Source organism: Octopus sinensis, linkage group LG2 (assembly GCF_006345805.1).
Source record: "Octopus sinensis linkage group LG2, ASM634580v1, whole genome shotgun sequence".
Taxonomy (NCBI): domain Eukaryota; kingdom Metazoa; phylum Mollusca; class Cephalopoda; order Octopoda; family Octopodidae; genus Octopus; species Octopus sinensis.
The window spans coordinates 54245899-54269726 of NC_042998.1; the positions used below are offsets into that span (position 1 = coordinate 54245899).

The following is a 23828-nucleotide window of genomic DNA, read 5'->3' on the forward strand; positions in this document are numbered from 1 at the left end:
TGTTGGAGACTATTAAGTAGATATTCTTTGGGACCTGACTCATAAGGGCTGATTTCCCAGTTTCCATGACATATATATTCTCCACCTGGATGGGATACTGGTCCTTTGCAGGATTACTCATTTTTCTCAGCTGTGTAAACTGGAACAATGTGAAAGGAAGTGTTTTGCTCAAGAACGCAACACATCACCCGATACAGGAATTGAAACCACTATCTTATGATCATGTGTCTAACACCTTAACAACTAAGCCATGTTCCTTCACTATACTATGCCAACATGTATGCTAGATAATGTGGCATACATGTTTCAAGAGATGAATGCAAGATGAGAATTTATAGAATTTATATCTGCATCCATGATTATATACACAAGAATACATATACACTAGATTATATACACTAGATTCTATACCCCTACCCAAGACAATATGCACAAGACTATGCACCTTATTTTCCAGCATACAAATTGAAATTTTCAGACCAAAATTTACAGCCAAAAAATTGAAGGTCGACTTATACACCGAGAGGACTTTGGAGGAGCAGAAATTTCATGTGAAATATGGCACGATTTAGAAACATAGTGACCATGTCAAAATGTTTAACACTACAGTGTTAACACTGTATACAACACTAACTTGGATGCCAGAAAATATGGTATCTACTCACTGAATTAGCAAATAAGTGGCTGAGTATTCCACAGATACATGTACTTATAGTACAATTCTGAGACAGAATGAACATGAAACAATATCTAACAAACAAGGACATTTAAATTACTGATACAATGCATCCAACAGCCTCTAATAGTTTCTATCCACCCAATGCTACTCATGTGGAGGCATGTGGCATAGTGGTTAGAGTATTGGACTCATGATCATAAGATTGTGGTTTCGATTCCTGGACCAGGTGACACATTATACTTTTGAGCAAAACACTTCATTTCACATTGCTCCAGTTCACTCAGCTGGCAAAAATGAGTAATCCTGCGATGGATTGGCGTCCTGTCCAGGTGGGGAAAATATATGCCACGAAACTGGTAAACTGGCTCTTATGAGTCGCAAATGACTCAAGAAGGTAACTTTTCTGGGTTTTTTTCTAATATCACTCATGGGCTTGGATCAAGTCAAGGTTATAATAAATAAAAGACATTTGCCAAAGATGCCACACAGTGGGATCAAACTTGGGACTTCATTTATGAACAGAATTATAGGGCTATATATTCTAGATTTATTGAGAATGAAAGTGACAGAAAAAGATTATGATTTATACCACAATGATAACTTAGTTCTATTGAAAAGTGGTGTGAGTCATAAGCAGGATAGATTTAAATTTGATTTCATTGAATTATTTCAGGAGATAGAACAGTAGTGTGTATATTAATCTTGTAGCTATTAATTTTCTAGACACCACTTTGACAGAAATACATATGAGCAAATCCATGCAAAAGGAGACAAAAACTGAAGAATTATAATAAAACAGTGCTACCATAATTTATGCATTTTTATTTGCCCATAAGCCAATAGGATTCAAAAAAGTTTTAAAAAATTTCCATGGGGTTAGTCATGTGACCCAGGAAGCCATCTTGGATGCAGTCTAGAAGATGACAATTTGACTGCAGGGACAAAAAAGGTAGGTATCCTAGAAAAAAATTAACTTTCCATTTTGCAAAGTAGCATTTTCAGGAAGAACTAGAGTAAAACTACAGTTTGGCAGTGTTAGTTTTTGGAAGATCATCCTGCTTGTCAGCAAAAACAGAATTTACTGTGTCCATTAGAATTTGCAGTGTCAGTTACATTTTGGCATTTTAAGTTTAGTTTACTAATCCTGATAAATACTTACTTTAAAATAAATGCAACCATTATGACATGCTGTAAGGGAAGGATTTTATCCTTATACACAGTCCTTTATATTTTCAGTTACATGTACCTGGTTGTGCACTGTTCATGGAAATTTCAGTCACATTATGATCAGTGGCTTGCAGTATTATAGGGCTTCCACATTTATCTGCAATGCATGCAAAATGTCTGGATTCGATTATCTAAGACATTATGCATGTGCTGCAATAAGCTTCAAGAAATGCTATTTAGAACTTTGTGTTCAAGTGCAGCACATGTTTCGAATACATAGAGTGTGTTTTGACCTTTTGATCAATTCCTCACTTTCCTGATTGATTAAAAAAATGTGGAATACTAAGTGGTATCCAAGTTTCAGTGCTGTGTCAGTTACACATTTCTAGGTGGAAATGTTGCATCAGTTACATTTTAGCAAAGGTGCTACAGCATGTATTAAATAATAGTGTTGGATACGAAAGCATGTATAACAGTCATACCACTTCAGGTTTTGTTTTTTTTTTTATATAAAAATTGTTTGGATATGTAAATTTTCTGCACAGGGTTCCCAGCAAGTCAGGTATCATGTCTTTTTTCCGTTGCATCAATTAAGCAAGTATTTATTCTCTCTAAGACAAACTAGTTCAAACATAAAATTACAATACATATGTAACAATATTTATGGGCGATAGTAGTTAAAGTATTCATGGGTCACTACATTTAAGTTAGCTTGAGTAAAATATCAGAAAATTTTTAATATTAAAAAATTCTTGTAAATGTTGCATCAGTTACAGTGGAATTGACCATTTATAAGTATGTCTTGGTATTATAATAAAGCACTCAGAAATGGGAAATTCTAAAAATATGATTCATGAAAAAATATTAAATTTTGCATAGGAATATGAGGAATATTTTAAGACATGGCTGGTATTTAATTTGGCAATAAGAACTAGTATTCCTAGGGATATCCTTAATTTAATACATCACTATATTTTGCTAGAATGTGATTTTATATTAAGTTATTTGATAAGAACTGTATTAAGGTTAGTAATCCAGTTTGTAAGAATTTCACTTGTTATATCAAAGGTTACAAAGCAGCATAGCTTCATCTTACAAACAACAGTCATACAATTCATAAAAATTGCCCACTAAATGACAGATGTTGGGCAATGTGAATTGCATATAAAGCTAATAGCAATAAGCAAAAATAGAAAGTGGTGCAACTGAAATGGTATTTAAAACTAGATACTATAAGCATAAATATTTGCTAGCCCTGATAATAAGAATAATTTTGTTTCAAAATAGAAATTGTTTGAACTAGGAAACAGATTTGTTGACACTTTGTATTCAGCAAACATCTCTTGTGTCAGTGCCAAACTTCTTGATTTTTGAAATGCTTCAGTAAAAAGAAATTTCAAGTTTCAATTATCTCTAGACAAGTGCACTCAAAAATTGTTTAAACTACAACAGAATTTTATAGAAGCAGAATGATTTTAGAGTGACCTCCCTTGTATTAGGTTGAATTCTACATGAAACAATTAGCACCTGATTGAAAATTTTCTAAGTAAAAACTAGGAATTAGCATCCCTTACATTAAAGAGGTCCTCATATCTTCAAAATAAATGCTAATGAGGTTAGCATGATTTTTGAGATATTGTTTGAATTGCTCAATAGTGGTTTTTCTCTAATTTATATATATACAAAAGAAATGTTGCAGAGTAAAAGATCATTTGTTTCACACATAATATTGAGATCATATGAATTTTTTCACATTTCTAGGTAGGTTGATATCAGGAAGATCTCAATGACCCACAACACTACTCTCTTTTGAAAACACAAGGATTGCATATAGGGTTTAAACTTGCTCACTTTTCATGAACAAGGTAATGCTTGTGAACACATCTTTATGAGAAAGCATGATGCATGTGCAAAACATTGACTCATTGGGTATAAAAGGCAACTGAATTTAGCAGCAAGCATATCAAGACTGATACGAAATAAAGGGGAGCAAGCCATCGGATGTCTCTCTGCTGGTCAATGTTCATAGGTCATTGCTAATGGTTTGAACTGCAGTATTCGGACAACTGAGCGGCTGAGTGGACGATAAAATTCAACAAACAGCATGGATGATCGCCCACACAGTGGTCAACCGAGGGTTGCAATGGCATGTCAAGATCGCCACCTGCATTGACAGCACTGATTCAATAGGACAATGGAATCAGCTAAGCAGACCATAGGAACTCACCACAGACCTATTTGTGCAGAGACAGTTTGCTGATGGATGAGATAGTTAAATGTATCTTGGTGATATCTGGCTAGGGGCCCTATCCTCATAGATTGTCATCAATGGGCATGTCTGCAGTGGGCTCAAAAACATCAGAACTGGTGATATTAGCAGTGGAGGACTGTAGATTGCATTTCTGTGGCAGGTGGCAAAGCTAGGGTTTGGAGAAGGCGGGAACATCATGCTGATGGCTGCGTGGTAGGAAGAAACTCATAGGGAGGACAGAGCATCATAATATGGGGCAGGATTGCACTCAACCAGAAATTTGGACTGGTGGTCTCCCAAAATATTGGCCAAGGCTGGGGCAATGGAGTAAATGCTGCCTGCTACATCAACCAAGTGTTGAGGCCTCACATTATGTCATACTTTGCCCGTCATTGGAATCACATGTTCCAACATGGCAATACCTGTGCCCATACTGCCAGGTTGACAACAGACTTCTTCCAACAGCACAACATCCAGACACTACCTTAAGTCTGGACTTGAACCCCATAGAGCACTACCTTAAGTCTGGACTTGAACCCCATAGAGCACCTGTGGGACAAAATCCAAAGAAGGCTAAATGACATCTGTCAAGGCACAACTCACTGCACATCTGTCTAGGAACGTCTGTTCAAGGCACAACTCACTGCATGTTTTAACAGAGTGTGGGTTGCTATCCCTGTGGCCTTCATCATTCGTTTGGTGCATTCAATGTACAGAAGATGCCAGCAGTGATCAACACTAACAATGATCACACGAGATATTGAGTTCATCTCTTAGAACACTGCTTCATCATGTGACACTGTGTGACATCAAGCTTGTTTCAGGAAATGACGTTTCATCATTAGGAAAGAACAGTTTCTTAATTAGCACTCTTCAATCAATGCCATAGCAATCTGTTAATAAACAGGCTTCTATTTAGTATGTGTGTGATGTTTCTTTTGCAGTTCAGTTTATTTATATAGATATATATATGTATATATATACCGGGGTAAACACAAAAATGTGAAACAAGGTGGAAAAAAGAGTACTCAAATACCAGTGGTAGAGTAATATGCTTTATCTAAAGCAGCAGAAAATTCAACAAAACCTGTAACTCTGAGTTTCGCGTTGCCGTTCTGTCCGATGAACGGCAACGCGAAACTCAGAGTAACAGGTTTTGTTGAATTTTCTGCTGCTTTAAATAAAGCATACGTATATATATATATATATATATATATATATATATATATATTATATATATATATATAGATAGATAGATAGATAGATAGATAGATAGATATATCTTTGGGTAATCAAATGATAAAAAAAGTACCAAACACATGTAGAATATATCAATTCATTCAAATCCGATGATTTATTCAGGTGGAGTTCACAGTTTATACATGCATGCACAAGAACATGTGCATACACGCACACAAACCTTCCTCTTTCTGACATGACACAGGACTATGTAGGTGCAGACATTACTCATAAGGTTAAAATCAGTTTCTGACCATATGGTTCTGGACCCGATCTTTCTAGACAGCAGCTTGAGTTGCTAGCTTGACGCTATGGCATCACCAAAACCTTGTGGACAAACTTTAGTTAACACAGTGCAATACATCATTATGTTTGCGTATATAAATGTATGGTTGCATGTGTGTATGTGTGTTTGTACACAATGATGATAAATGGTTGCATCGAACAAAAAGTACCCTGTGGTATTTAGTGAACCAAATTAAGTTCTTCTGCACTAAGTGGATGTTACCATTAAATCGATAAATTGATTACCAGACAAACTGTGATCAATATAATTGGCTAAATCCTTGAAACCAGTGAAAGAATAAATGAACACACATACACACACACACGTATATATACATACATACACATACATATTTACACAAATAAATAAATATATATATATATATATGCACACACACATACATATACACACAAATAAACATATATATATATATATATATATATATTTATATATGCATATATACACACAAATATTTATATATATATATATATATACACACACACACACACATATACATACAAACACTCAGATATATATCTATATATATATATATATATATAATATATATATATATATATATATATATATACATATATATATGATAATGATGATGGCCATCCACTTGTGACCGAGGAAGACCATTGCTGACCTTCAGGAACATTGTGTGCTCTTGGATTAACTTATATTTTGCATCTGCAGCTCCACATTTGAACTGAGCATTACCCTGGACAAGCATTACCCAGGAAATCCATAAGTGGAATCAGCTATCTTGGTTGAAGAAACAATTCTGAATGTGGTAGACAAGTGTGCCTACCTGAGCAGCACACTCAGCTGTTCTAGTTCCTAGATGATGGAATATCTTTCAGGCTGCAGAGAGCGACTGTTTCCTTCCAGTCTCTTCAGTCTTCTGTCTGGTCCAAGCATGGTATCACAAAACAAACCAAAATGACTGTGTACCATGCATGTGTACCGACATTGCTCCTTTACTGATGTGAGACATGGGCCCTTTACAAACATCAAGTAAGAGTCCTTGAACGCTTTCATCAGAGATGTCTCAGACACTTTGTATATGTATATACATATATATATATATATATATATATATATATATATATGTAAATCAGTGTGCAAATTTGTGTATGTATATATATATATACACACACAGATATATATATATATATATATACACACACACACACATATATATATATATATTATATATATATATATACAAAATGTATAAATGGATGATGAGTAAAGCACTGGCAGTTTCGATTACCTGTTCTTATCTGTAGATTTATTGCAGAAACTTCATAGTGGCGGTTGGGGTAACAGTATTAATAAAAATATGGAGTGAGTAAAATATTTTATTGGGTATGACACATGTTTTGACCCGTTATGTGTCTCTTCGGGTACATCAATGTAAAATATCTTACTAAAGATTTTCTGATTCGGTTTTATGCACAGCTGTATGTCCATCAACTTCGAGAATGAGTGAAAAAAAACAGAGAAAAATGAAATGCAAAAATTTCTAATATGAACGTGAAAATTATACATTCTAGTTTAGAGAGAATGGCGTAACGAGCCTCCGCAGTTGTAACTGTTACGAGAAAGAAAAGGATGTAGAAGTTGAAAGGAACATAATACTAAGGCAAAAAGTTTTTAGTGCTTGTGCTTAGACGCACATATACATACAACTTGATGCACATATGTACGCACATGGATGGAGGAATACATACATATATATGTATAGGAACTCATATATGCAGGTACACACGTGTATATATACATAAATATACGTCCATAGCAAAGATAAATATGTGTATATATTCATACGTAAAGCAACATACAGACGTCTGTGCAAAGTCTGACATACACATGTTAATACACTCACGTATACACATAAGTAAATATATACACGGATATGCATACATATGCACATACACACACATATACAAATATGTATGCATATACACATGTAAACATACGCCTGCGTACACGAATACACACATTCACACTAATATATACATACAACTATGAAAAACGCAAATGCACACAGATGAATACGTAGACATATATATATATATATATATATATATATATATATATATGCACATATATACGCATGCACACACACATACACATATATAAATATATATATACACATACACATATATGTACATACACACATATATACAAATACGTACATGCACACACATATATATGTATATATACATATATGCACATATACAGATATATATATATATATATATATATATATATATATATATTATATATATATATATATATATATTTATAAAGATACACACACATTCACATATATATATATACACACACACAGGCACATAGACTGGGAATCTTTCAGTTTTTGTCTATGAAATCCACTCACAAGGCTTTGGCTGGCCCAGGGCTATAGTAGAAAACACTTGCCCAAGGTACAGTGCTATGGGACTGAATCTAAAATTATGTGGTTGGGAAGCAAACTTCTTACTACACAACCATGCCTGTACCTGTTGTTTTATGTCTAGGATTGCACTATCCACTAACATGCGTTACTGTTGGTGCAAAGTATCCAAAATTTGGGCTTTAGTGTATATAGACTTTAAGACTTCCAGTCTATATTCTTTTTGCAAACTTCCTTCATTCTTTAGACCAAACCTGCAATTCTGCAACACTGTGTTTATCTCATTATTTCCACATCTGCCATGTGAGTTAGATATTGGATTTAAGTCTCATACAGATAGCTTCAAAATATGATGAAAAAACTTTTTAGCTCTGCATGTTGTCATCAGTTCACATGACACATATATAAAATATGATGGTGCTGGAGTAGAATTCCTTTAGTTTCCACCATGGTTCTTTACATAGCTTCTGCCATGGATCTTTAAACATAGTTCCACACCAAATTGAACTATTCTTTCCAGAGATATCAGTAGATAGATTCGTGTATTTTTGTAAACCCTTAACTCAAAGTTTCTTCTAGAATCTATTTCCATGAAAACCTGATTGGGGGGTCCTAGTAATTCCAATATTCTGTCAATGGTTTCTCTTTGAACTTTAATTCTGATTCAGGGTGAAAGAGAGATTAAATTTTCTTTGTACAACTCATCAGCGAACGATGCAGTCCATAACTCAAGATGGATAACTAACTGACATCTATCGCAAGAACTGGATAACAATCCATGAGGAGGTGAAAACACATAATTTGAATCAGAAACACTTTGTAATCAGTTACATTTTATATCATGTTCCTCACACACACTGTTCTAATACAGACACAGGAGACAAACAGTTCAGTATTGCAATTACTAGCTGCATCAATTTGTCAAATGGTATCAATACAGTTATACACCAAAATCCAAGATTTATAACAGGCTGATTCTTTCACTCTCTGATTTGATGTTGCCATCGCCTATGTTATTTCCTTGAATGGAGAATTTTCTATTCGATCACTCCCACCTTGGAAAGTTATCTTGATGGATTAAATTGGCACTAATCTCCTTTTGAAATCAATTTCGGAAAATCAATTTACTTGCTACCAATCATTAACTTTTCCATTTCCCATGATATATGTGGAATATTTCTATCATTTAACAAAAACATCACTGCTTGCTATACTGTATCACATCAAGTTAAAATCCCTTTCGACTTCTTTTTTTTCATTTAATCAAGCTTTCAGATTTCAAATATATAAAATTTTTATTACTTCTTAAAGTGATATCTCTTCTAACTCAAAATTCCTCTTCCACATGTTTTCTTTATCAGTTTCTGTAAGTACATGCGTGTCAATGTGGATGTATATACACACACACACACAAAGGAAATATGCATAAGAATATATATCCTCATCATTTAGCAGCTGTTGTTTATGTTGGCATGGGTTGGAAGATATACATACATACATATATATATATATATATATATACTGCATTCACAGAGTGGTTGGTGTTAGGAAGGGCATCCAGCTGTAGAAACACTGCCAGATTAGACAGGAGCCTGGTGCAGCCTCCTGGCTTCCCAGACCCCGGTCGAACCGTCCAACCCGTGCTAGCATGGAAAACAGACGTTAAACGATGATATGTGTATATATATATATATATATATTTCTGTGTGAGATAGGAAATCAACCAACTAAGGGATAGTACCTATCCAATATACTGCTCGGAGTGTGCCCATTTATTCATACCCAAGTACTGGTTATTGCTCGGCAATCTCACGGTTGAGTGTTATATATGGGTGGGGGTCAAAAGGGGTTTACCCTTAATTCATACGGCAAATAAGAAAATGGAGAGGATACAAAAATGACATACATCAGCTGGTAGACATTCTAGTATGTCAATTTATTCCAAAGTATTAGAATACAAACACATGTAATAACTATGTGTTACACACACATGTACTAATATTACAGAAAAGAGCAAAAGATCAGATTATCAGAAGGGATAATTTCAAGAATCAAGAATTTATTCTCAAAGAAATTTAGCTGTAGTTTTTAGCAGGTCAAGTGACCACCTAAAGGTTCTCTCATTTGAAGGTAATGTAATTTCCAGGAAATACACTGAATACACTGACATTGATGCAATCACCTAACACCTAACAACAACAGCCTAAGACCAAGTTAAAAGAAATTCAATTTTCAAAGCATCAAATTTGAATCATTCTTGTCAATTTGAATAGGTAGTTTCATGATGGTCTTGTCAGTGAGAGCACGAATCTCTTCAGGATTATAAACAGAAGTGGTGTGAGTGAGTGTGTGTGTGTGTGTGTGTGTGTGTGTGTGTGTGTGTGCATGTGTGTGTGTGTGTGTATTAAATAGATAGATAGATAGATAGATATGATATTAATGTTTGTTTCTTATGTTCAGTTATAATGAAAATAGTTTTACATTAATCTGTTATGCAACCATAACATAATATAAAATATATTAGAGTACAAATTTATTATTCCTTTACAAGAATGTTCCTGAAAGAGACTTCGAAGTTTTGGACCTACTAAATATACACACATGCAATACATACACGTGCATATATATATACTATATATGCCTGTGCCTATATACTTTGATCATAAAGCTATAATTAAGCTAGTTGTTGAAGAATAATTCAACAGAGAGGAGTCAAATGGAGAGGGGTCCAAAATCTGCAAGACAGCAGTTCAATCTAGAGAAGGTGGTGTCCTCCAGTTCATCAAAAGAAATTTGTCCATATGTTTGCATTTGCTGAAAATTCCAGATCTGGAAAACAGTATTTCGGGCAATTCTTAGAATATGTAATCTTTCAGCTATGCATACTTTGTATTTCTCCGATTCATCAACATATAGCACAGATTTCTCTATGATTCTTCACTTGATTGTCTTTGGTGAGGAGCTGGCTTTCAAACTCCACAAGTGGCTAGCAAACTTAGTGGCTTTTTTTTGTCAAATATATATATAAATATATATACACACATATATATATACATATACACACACACACACACATATATATATATATATATATATATATATAAAGCACGTAAAAAGCACGTAAAAAGCACCCACTACACTCACGGAGTGGTTGGCGTTAGGAAGGGCATCCAGCTGTAGAAACATTGCCAGATTAGACTGGAGCCTGGTGCAGCCTTCTGGCTTCCCAGAACCCCGGTCGAACCGTCCAACCCATGCTAGCATGGAGAACGGACGTTAAACGATGATGATGATGATATACATATATACATCCGTTCGTGGCCGTTTGCCAGCTCTGTCTGGCACCTGTGCGGGTGGCACGTAAAAAGCACCCACTACACTCACGGAGTGGTTGGCGTTACGAAGGGCATCCAACCGTAGAAACACTGCCAGATCTGACTGGGCCTGATGAAGCCTTCCAGCTTCACAGACCCCAGTTGAACTGTCCAACCCATGCTAGCATGGAAAGCGGACGCTAAATGATGATGATGATGATGATGATACATATATATATATATATACATATATATATACATACATATATATATATATATATATACACATATATATACACATATATACACATATATATATACACACATATATATATACATATATATATATACACATACATATATATACATACATATATATATATATACATATACATATATACACACATATATACATATATATATATTGATAAAAATGGTAAGATAACAAAAGAATGAAAGAGACCTCGATATTATGTAAATAGAGGAATTTATCTGTAAATGTAATATGTGACAATTATTCGATAGCCATGATAAAACTCCGAGTTTCGGATGCTGAGGTGGGAATCCACGCCACCATCTCTTCAGTTATACGGACATCGGGAAAAATGCCCTAAGCTTCAGTAGGTCTGCTTCGAAGTCTTCCAGACCTTTGATCTTTGGAGGGAATTTCTTAGATTTAATACTATAGGGTATATTTTCGGTAGTGTTCTCTTCCATGTTGTATACACACACACTCACAAATGCAACAGTATGCTGTTGTCATGACTGGAATGATATTAATCTTATATATCAAGGATGAACTAGGATTAAATAACATCAAAAATAAGAAGTGTAAAAAAAAAACACCAATGGAAAAGGTACTTACGGCTTTCATCAAGTGGTATCTTGTAGAATTCCGCATCATATAATTCAATTCCATTTAATCCTACATAGTAAGGATCTCCCCATGTACTGAACAACTGCAGCTGATAAATAACTGAATATGATTTAAGGAATTATTATATACAATACATAGCAATCTGTTTCATAAGGCTTAAGAATATATCTAAAATGATTATTTATTAAATTTTATCTTTTACTAGTTACAGTTATTGGATGGCAGCCCTTTTGTGGCCCCACTTTGAAAGGTTTTGTCAAATAAATTGACTCCAGTACATGTTTCTAAGTTCGGTACTTATTCTATCAGTCTCTTTTGCTAAACTGCTAATTATGGGGACATAAGCAACCCAACACAGGTTGTCAAGCAGTAGCAGGGGACAAATACAAATATAATGATACATACATAGTTATAGGTCATCATCATCATTATCATCTCCATCAAAAAATATTTGTTTTCCATGTTGGCATGGGTTGGATGGTTTGACTAGAGCTGGCAAGCAGAAGAGCAGCACCAAGTTTCAGTCAGATTTGGTTAGGTTTCAATGGCTGGATGCCCTTCCTAATACCAACCAAACAAACACACACATATATAATAGGCTTCTTTAAGGTTCCATCTAGCCAAACCACTCACAAGGCTTTGATTAGCCCGGAGGTTAATAGCCACACACAAAATCACACATACACATATACATGAAGGAATTCTACAGAATTTTTGTCAACCAAATTTACTGATAAGGCCTTGGTCAGCCTAAGGCCTTAATAAAATACATTTGTCCAAAAGTACCACGCAGTGGAACTTAATTACCAGATCACATGGCTGCAAAGCAAGCTTTGTAGCCACACAGCCATGATTGAAAATATTTTTAGACAGTGGAACACTATAACAGTGATGATCATGACGATGATGGTGATGATCATGACGATGATGGTGATGATAATGATAGCAATGATAGTGGTGATGATTATTATGATAGCTTATCTCATAAATTAATGAAGTATCTAAAAAGATAGATCTGTATCAGAAAAAATATCTTATAACTTGTGAAGTTTATCAAACAAAACTCTTTGGCTAATTTGATAGATACACAAATCATAATCAAACAAATTTAAAATAATAATTTTTGATTTTATATATGAGAAAAATAAAATAACTGATTGTGCTTAATCAAATATCTGAATTGGCAGAATAGATATTTATGGATACTGCTTCAAGTATTCTCCATTCTTCACTTAAAATCTTTTTCCCAAACATCAATTTTTCAATGAAGAGAAACTGGGACAAATCCAATAAATTATATTATCATTATTACAATTATTATTATTATTGAGTGAGAGAGCAGTGCATGCCATTAAAGTGACACTGGGGTATGAATATACAATGCCCAATATACCCATCATCACCACTCATCTGATAAGGGTACATCAGACACATGCATCACAACCATATGAGTGCAACACAATGATCTCATATCACGATAAACAGTGCATAACCTTGTAGGTGGATCCCAGTCAGAATTTTCTTCAGGTCAAATAGCCCATCTTGCACAAACGGTCCCTAAATAAGGGTTGTTTAAGGATGATGAACAAAATATCCATGTTTCCAGAGGTGAATTATCCAAACCCCAAAGGATTCCTTTCAATACATGGCTATGATGCTCCCCTACTACTTCTGCTCATGGTTAGAGATGCACATATCGTCAAGCACCAAAGGACATGCTCAACTGGTTAAGGTCAGCAACTGACAAGCAAATCTTGGTATTGAGCAGAATACTTGCTGTAGCCCATCTTTTATAAGAAGACAAAACAAGGTACATCATAACACTTCCAGTTAGCTAAGATCAGAAGCCATGAGAGTCACTGCTTGCATCAGGACATTTATCATCATTATTATTATGAGGTTGACTTTGCCTTTCATCCTTTCAGGGTCGATTAAATAAGTACCAGTTATGCACTGGGGACAACGTAATCAACTTACTCGTCCCCTCAAATTTCAGGTATGGATTCAATATAAATGCCTAAACCACTCCTGTAAAATCTTAGGCCATGTGCCTATGGCAGAAAGGGTTATTATTATTATTATTATCATCATTATTATTATTATATGAAGGTGGCAAGTTGGCAGAATTGTTAGCACGCCAGGCAAATTGCTTAGTGGCATTTCATCCATTCTTATGTTCTGAGTTTAAATTCTGCTGAGGTTTACTTTGCCTTTCATCCTTTCAATGTAACTGGCACCCCTTTCAGGGTTGATGAAATAATTACCAATTACACGCTAGAGTCAATGTAATTGACTAACCCTCTCCTCTACAATTTCAGGCCTTGTGTCTATAATAGAAATTATTATTAATATTATTATTATTATTATTATTTTGTGAATGAGAAGAGGAAGGGCAGTATTTCCACTCAATTGCAAAGTGTCTAAGATTGAAAGAGGTAGATTCACTCAAACCTGCCCTGAATGCTTGCAACTGAGCAGACTCCACTAAAGACACCTTAGGACCAGGTGATAGGCTTAAATAGCATGATGTATTAAGCCTACTGTTGAAGAACTGTTACAATTAATCCAACATGTTTCTGCACAGTTATTTGGTCAATCCAATTCCACTCCAAAGATTTCAGTCAACTGAAGGCTGTGGACAGAAAATGTTTGCTAAAGATGCCATGATGTGATATCAAACTTGAAGCCACTTGGTTGCAAACTGAATTTCTTAATCATATTATCATAATTGCACCTATAAGGCATCATATGCATAACACAATATTATTGTATCTGTTGAAAATATTACTTTCAAAGAACTCTTTGAAATCTCTCACAAAAGATTTCACTTAACAGACCTGTTCCTTTGAAAACTGATATTCCTGTTATAAAAATCCACATCATTCATACGATGTTATCTATCAATTCTGAAAGAGAAATTAGTTTCAGTCTATAGGCCACTATCTATGTCATCTGATTCAATTACACAATAAAAACTGCCACGTCTTCCCCCAAAATCACCCAAATTCATTTTACTCACTGAATCTTATTAATTGCACTGAACTTATCTTCTTAATTATTGCATTGAACTCAATGAGATCATGGATTAGCAAAATCAGCAGAACAAAATGCATTGCATCACTTAGTTATGTCCCTTTATATTCTGAGATCAAATCTAGCCAAGGTCAACTGCTTTTCCATCCTTCAAAGGGTTAAATGAAATAAGTACCCGACAAGTACTAGTGTTAATTTAACTGAATGTTTCTCCATCCATTTTTCCATTCTTATATCTGTACGAGCAAAACTCCCCCCGTTCAATGGACGGTGCTGAGTTGTCAAACATTTAAACCGAATTTTCTCAAAACAACTTGTCCGACCATCCCATAGGCCTTCCCTTTGAGAAACACTGATTTAACTTAAATTTGAGACACCAGCAAAAGAAGAACTAAAGATAGACTTTTTTTCTATTCCAAAGAAAAACGATTTTATTCACACAAATATGCACCCAAAGAGTTTAAAGTACCAGTAATCGATCGCATTCTCACCTGGAATCTATTTTTGTAATTTTTTCAAGACTTATACACACCCTGATACCATCGGTATCTACAAATCAAATGTGAGTGCAATCAGATGGAGGATGCCCGAGATCCCAGAAGACACACACGCACAGACAGACAGAATGGATCTTATATAATAGATTAGAAATCATCATCATCATTATTTAGTATCTACTTATCCATGTCCACATGGGTCAGTCAGAATTTGTCGAAGTGGATTCTCTAGTAAGATGCCCTTCCTGTCACCAACCTTTACCTGTTTTTAAGCGAGGTAATATTTCCCCGTAGCAAGACGTGCTTTCCATGGATGACTAGAAATGAGGAACCTCACTTGTATGACAATGATGCTCATCTATAACCATCATACGATGTTTAATAATGGTATGCACAAAGGCACACACACACACATAAATAGATACACATATACATATATAAATATGCAAACACATATATACATTTACACACACAGACACACATACACACACACACACACACATCTGATGGGATTCTGTCAGTTTTTGTCCACCAATTTAACTTGCAAGGCTTTGGTTGGTCCAGGGCTATAGTAGAAGACACTTACTCAAGGTGCTTCATAGTGGGACTGAACTGAAGGCCATATGGTTAGGAGAAAGCTTCAACCACAGATATATCTATTAGAAATAATATTCAGAGATTTCAATGTTGGATATTTCTCTTAGCTTATCCAATCTATCCACACTAACCAAAATGTAAAAGGATATAAACACATACAAGATGCAAATATTTACTGAAAAGGATACATCCACATGGCATAGAGACAGTTTCATAACACAAGCTGGACTGTTCTGACAACAGGCACCTGTTTAAATAGAAAATAATAAGAGATTTATAAATACATGTAGCAATGGAAGAAATACTTACAAAGAGAAATACGTGACTTTTCATAGTCTTTTAAATAGATTTCTAGGAATTGACAGAAAACTGTTATGTACCACCAAATACATACATACAAAGGGGTACTGAAAAGTTCCAGACTTTGGGAAAAGGAATATAATTTTATTCGACGTATTCCTCCTCTCAGATTCACACACTTCTTGCAGCGGTCCTTCAGTTTTTCTAAGCCCTGTAAAAGAACTCCAACCAGGCCTTTTGTGACACCCTTAAAACCAGGAACTTTTCAGCACACCCTCATACTAATTTTCAATGAACAAGGCTATATGAATACATTAGAACATATAAACAATTAGTAACATATCAGTGAACTTTAATTCATACAGCTTGATTAATATCCAAATATATAACCATTACACTATGAGCTAATGAAAAAGGAGCCTGAACTCAGGTGTTTAACTAGCAAGAAATTGCAGCCAAATCTCCCTCAAATCACACATGTTTAAAATACAGGTACACAATATAATGTAGTCTATATTATAAGAAAAATAGGCCCTGTATATTTAATATGGCATTAAATACATTTTCTTTCCATGCTACTCTGTCTAATCTTTGCAGATTTGCAGAACTTCTACAATTTATCAAACCCTTTAGTATTTAAACGGACCATATCTGGCCAAAATATTCTACTTATTTTATGTTCAAACTGGCTAGATTTGGCCTCTTGCACCTACCCTAATCACATCATCAAAATCTCAAAACTATGACATAATGAATGTGTGGTAAGAACCTTGCTTCCGAACTACATGCTTCTGGGTTCAGTCCCACTGCATGGCACCTTGGGCAAATATCTTCTGCTATAGCCCTTGGCTGACCAGAGCCTTATGAGTAATTTTGGTGGATGGAAATTGTGCAAAGCCCATCATATATATATGTATATGTCTATGTATGTGTGTGTGAATGTTAAATGATAATGATGATGATGATATATCAGTGTCTTAGCTTTGACATCATGTGATAGTCCAAAGTGAGCATCTAGTCATGCAAGTGATTTTTTTTCCCCCGGTCTTCTATTAAAATCATGTCTAGCCATGCGGAAATATTATCTTGCAAGGAAACAAGCAGAGGCTGGTGATTCCAACCATAGGAAACCTGCCTCAACAGTTTCAGTTGGAGCCATACAAGTATGGGAAAATGAACACTGAAACAATGATGATGAGGGTAATACATACATATATATTGTTTATTATTTACTTGATTCATTCACTAGACTGTTGCCATGCTGAAGCACAACTTAGAAGGGGCTTAGTTGAACTGATTGACCCCAGTATTTATTTTTCAAGTCTGATATTTCTATTGGTCACTTTTGCCAAATCACTAAATAATGGGGATGTAAACAAACCAACATGGGTTGGCGGGGGGGGGCAAATACAACACAAAGATATATACATATATACATACATATAATGGGCTTCTTTCAGTTTCCATCTATCTGATTTATTCGCAAGGCTTTGGTTTGGGCTATAATAGAAGACACTTGCCCAAGGTGCCATGTGCAGTGAGACTGACCACAGATCCATGTGGTTGAGAAGCAAACTCATTACCACAGCCACATAAATACACATATGTGTGTGTTTATATCTATCTATCCATCTATCCTTATATCACAAATATCACATGTAATTAAATCCCTTTTAAATTGTAATGTTTTAAACCTTGTATATGGCAGAATTCTCTTTGTTTTAAGTGTTAGTCGGCATGTATCAATACATAGATGTAAGCAGCAAAATGCAAATATTCTGAACAAAATGAAAAGAAATTCCCAGACAATGCGTTACACACATATAACTGAAAGCTTAATCATTTATATGAAAGACATTCAAGGACATTCACAATGTACATTCTACAGGAGGTGAAAAAAAAACCCAGAAAAAGAGAAAAATAAATCAATATTCGAAAACAAAAGATAAAATGAAAGAAGGCATCAAAAAGAGTAATATTACAAGAGTAAGTCAGAAAAACATTAGGAAATGTTTGAATCTATAGGATAATATTTATTGCAGTTGTGAACAAAAATATCTGAAGTTATCAGGAAATTGTGCAGCTCACACCTTAACCACTGCAAGACAAAAATTTAATTTCAAATCCAATTTGTTCTCTTTCCTTCCCCGCTGATGTAATCATACAGACAGGAAGCTGTGTATTTGAAATTCCATTTCAATCAACCACCGTAATAAGAACAATTATTATTAAATAGGTTTAAAACTTTATAATATAGGATACAGGAACAGCTATCGCCATTGATTACACAATAGAAACAAACAGAATTATCGGGAAGCTTTTATTACTGTAAGAAACAAAAGAAAGAACAAACTGGCTGTTTCTCTCAAAACTTGCTTTACAATAAATGTCTGTTTGATCCTTTTGAGCTGTCAGCTGATGAGAAAATTCTTTCATTCACAAATGGTTGCATGCAACAAATCTTTTAGAATGATTGAATTAAAATAAATTTAGCTGTGACTAGATAGTTTGGTAAAAGAAATGCTTATTACATAAAATATTTAATTCTAAATCTAAAATATAAAACACAGCGGTGATTTAACTTTTCAATAGGGAATAATGTAGGCAGGCTTGACTGCACTTTTATAAATGAATACCGATGTAAACAATTATCTGTTTCTTAGATACTGATCATTTATCATTTTAGAATACAGCTCATCGTTCTAATCTAGGCTTATTTAATACAAAATTTTTTAGTAATTCCATTAGGCTTTAAATAAAGATATTTTTTTTTACTGAACAGAAATTAACAATTACATTTTTGTTTCTTTCTTGGCTGAGAAAACTCAATAATCTTAACTCTTTTCAACAATTTAATTATAAAACCATATATATATATGTATGTATAAAGGGGTTTTTCATGTGACACTGGAGCTTGGATGTCAGTTCTGATAGCAGGAAATAAGATTACTGTGAAGCAGAAACTTATAACTTTAAGAACACAATAAATCTATACGTATATATATATATAGGAATGTATGTATATTAGTTAAGTGCGGGCAATCATACTTAGGGTTGTGAGCTAAAATTAAATTTTCATCATGAGCAGAAATACTTTTAGTGCTAACTAATATTAATCTCAGCATCATAAGTTTGGTAACTGGCACTTAATTGTATTCTCCCCACTTCTATACCCCTCACTTGGCCACCACTCTTGCCATTTATCCACCTCTATTAGCATCCATCACTCTCTCACTGCTTCTACAACTTGCTCATTCCTTTCACTGTTTCTATCATCACACTCCTGTTCCTTCTCCCTCTGATTCTGGTTCTTCTGTATTGTTGTCCCCTTTGTTCACCTCCTCAACCACACTGTCATGAATAAATAAACAAATACTTTATAAAGGAGTGAGAGTACTTTAAAATTTGGTGCATGAGGCAACACCCACTATTTTGAGCACCACTATAAATTTACCCATGCAGGAACATTTAACCCTTTAGCTTTCTGGTTAATTTGTCAATGTAATGCTTATTTATTTCCATTTTGAATTTATTCTGCATTATAATAAAATAATAATGAAATTATTGCATACAGTGCTCAGGTGCACCACAACTTGTCAAAAGTGTGTATAAAACATATGCAGTAATGTACAAATGTCTGGGAAGTGAACAGTGCATGAGTCAGATACATGCTTGTGTGTGTATAGAGGGGAGAAAATTGGGTGTAGTGTTGGCGAATCTCAGGAAGCATGGCAGTTTTGAAGAATTCAGCGCTCCGACAACTAACAACTGATGCCGGCAGTTTGTTCCATACTTCAGCAACTCTTAGCGAGAAAAAATGTTTCCGAAAGTCATGGGAGCTGTGCTGTTTTCTGATTTTGTAAACATGTCCACAGGTGTTAGACAGGTGGAGTTTGAAAAGGTGCTCAGAGTTATTGTTAGTAGTCATCTGCCAGACGTCGGAGTTTCAATGTATCCATGCCCAGGGTGAGATTTCAACAATATGATTGTTTATTTTCAGAATAACATTGTAGGGTAAGTGTTAGAAGTCAGATCCGGCTGGTTTGAGCATAGAACAGGTAGACTATTAGGGCTAGACATAGTTCATTTGAATGCTAAAGGATTGAAGTGATTGGCAAGTGAGTAAAGCTGCGGGATCTTGAGGATCTTGTAACTCTGTCAAATACATAGCACCCTCCATTTTATAGAATGTACTGAGAACATTCTATCACATGTGAATATGTGTAAGTCTTCATCCTAATGCTTGGCAACCAGTGCTGGTTTGTTTATATCCCTATAACTTAGTGGTATGGCAGTAGAGACCAAGAGAAGAAGTACCAGACTTAAAAGGTAAGTACTAGTGTTGATTTGTTCAAAGAAAGCTCTTCAAAGGGGTGCCTCAGTATGGCTGTAGTCAAGTTTTTGAAGTCTGGTACTTATTCTCTTTATTGCTATTGCCAAACCACCAAGTTTCAGAGATTTAAACAAACCAGCACTGGTTGTCAAATGGTGAAGGGTGACAAACACAGACACAAAGACACACACACATGCACACACACATATAGGCACAGGCGTGGGTGTGTGGTAAGAAGCTTGCTTCCTAACCACATGATTCTGGGTTCAGTCCCACTGTGTGGCACCTTGGGCAAGTGTTTTCTACTAAAGCCTTGGACTGACCAAAGACTTGTGAGTGGATTTGGTAGACGAAAACTGAAAGAAGCCCATCATATATATATATATATATATATATATATATATATATTCGTGTGTGTGTGTTTGTCCTTACCACCATCACATGACAACTGATACTGGAGTGTTTATGTCTCTGTAACTTAGTGATTTGGTAAAGGAGACTGGTAGGATAGGCACAAGGTTTACAAAGAATAAGTCATGGGGTTAATTGCTTCAACTAAAAACCGTTAAGGCAGTGCTCCAGCATGGCTGTAATCAAATGACTGAATCAAGTAAAAGAATAATACACACACATTTAATGGGTTCCCCACACAGTTTACATAAAAAAAATTCACACACATGGTAGTGAAGCTATAGTACAAGATACTTGCTGAAAGGAACCACACACTGGGATTGAATTCCAATCACATGCTTGTACAGTGAACTTCTTAGCCACACAGGCATGCCTTTCTCTTAACAGATCCTAATTCCAAACCTATCTTTCTGGTGGGTGTCATTATAGCTACTACAAATATGGGGCAGCTATGCAGAATAAAATTAATCATCATTGTTGTTACTTCCTTGACATTTTACTTTCAATTTTAATTAAAATCCCATTTTATTCAAATGTGGGTTCACACTTATTTACCTCAAAAGCCACTGACTTCATTACCATCTATTATCAAGAATTGCAGTTTATGTGGGTCTGTCTGTATGCATGTTAACTTCTGCTTGGTAGAGTTTAAAACTAAATATGCACATGTGCATGCATGCATGCACACACACACACACCTCCACCCACCCATACAGAGGCTGATTCAGAGGCTTAGAAAGCCCTCTAGCATTCAAATGATATGAAAAAAAAAAACAAAAAAAATTCTAAGTGAACTTCTGAATAACCTGTATCTCTCTCTCACTGTCTTTGTATACATGTATATCTGTGGTTAAATGTATGTACATATATATAATAACAGTGTGGAAAATAGACATATGATAGTGATTATGTGTGTCTGTCTGTCTGTCTATCAATCTATTTATCTACATATCTATCTATCTATCTATCTATCTATCTCTATCTATCTATGGATTGATCTACCTATCTATCTATCTCTATCTATCTATGGATTGATCTACCTATCTATCTATCTATCTATCTTTCTGTCTATTTATTTATCTATCTAACTGTCCATCTGTTTGTCTATTGATCTAGCTATGTAGGTCTGTCTGTCTGTCTATCTGTCTATCTATGTATCTACCTATCTATCTAACAACTTATCTATCTAACTGACCATCCATCTGTCTATCGATTTAGCTATGTCTGTCTGTCTATCTGTCTATCTATCTATCTACCTCCCCATCCACCCATCCATCTATCCATCATCATCATTTAACATCTGTTGTCCATGCTAGAATAGGTTGGATGGTTTGACCAATGCTAGTAAGCTGAGGGGCTGTACCAGACTCCCGTCTGGTTTGGCATGGTTTCTACGGTTGGATTCCCTTCCTAATGCCAACTACTCTGAGAGTGTAATAGGTGCTTTTGCCTGCCACTGGCTGCAAGTGCCAGTTTTGTGCCACCAGTATCTGACATGACTATAATTTCACTTGGCTTGATGGATCTTCTAGTCATGCATGGCATATTGCCAAAGGTCTCCATTATTTGTTACTGCCTCCATAAGGTTCAATACACAAAAGATGCTTTTATATGCTACCAGCACAGGTGCTAGTTATGTGACACCAGCACTGGTCACATTGCTTCTGTGATCCCCAACGCTCAAAAGGTGTTCTTTACATGCCACTGGTGAGACTCAATGCTTTTTACATGATACCGGCATCAGCCATCTGTCTGTTTGTCTCTCTATGATGTTTTTCAACTGTTTTACATTGCAGGGTTTTTTCTCCTCGAGTTTCCTTTTCAAAACACCCAACAAATGTTCTATTGGGTTTAAATCAGGTAACTTGGTAGGCCAAGGCAATACCTTTATCATTTTATCTGATGAAAACTTAGTTGTCATCTCTGAAGTATATATATATATATATATATATACTTGGAAATAGGTGAGAGTTGGTAACAGGAAAGGTAGCTGATACCAGAAAATGTGCCACTACAAATTTGGCTTGACCCATGTAAACATGGAAAAGACAATGTTATGATGATGACGATGATGATGAAACAGCCAAACATACACACATATTTGGGCATTTTCTCTCTACTGAATTACACCCACAAATTGTTGGGTAACCCAAAGTAACAGTAGAAAATACTCGCTCAAAATGCTAGGATGCAGTACATTTGAATCAAATATAGGAAGGGATGCTTGAGAAGCAAACTCGTTAATCATCCAGCTATTCCTACTAGGAAGTGTTATTTGTTAGATTATGTTTAGAATTTTAGTTTTATTCCATAAAGTTTATTGTAGGTTTTGGGGAAATATTTCACAGATGACAGTTATAATTCAGAAAAGAGATTTTCACTCAAGTTGTAAGCACGTATGTTTTGTGAAGTATATCAT

The 23828-nt window shown here is 35.0% G+C and overlaps 1 protein-coding gene across 2 annotated transcripts in view; it reads right to left on the reverse strand.

Moving 5' to 3' along the window:
- LOC115224684 (katanin-interacting protein-like) overlaps positions 1-23828 on the reverse strand; it is a 656564-nt gene that overhangs the window by 152418 nt on the left and 480318 nt on the right. For both annotated transcript variants that reach the window (XM_036513321.1, XM_036513315.1), the window contains exons 31-32: positions 16554-16612; positions 12227-12337 (exon numbers count right to left, since the gene is read on the reverse strand). In XM_036513321.1, coding sequence (XP_036369214.1) covers positions 12227-12337; positions 16554-16612 — 170 coding nt within the window. The remainder of the gene's footprint in view (positions 1-12226; positions 12338-16553; positions 16613-23828) is intronic.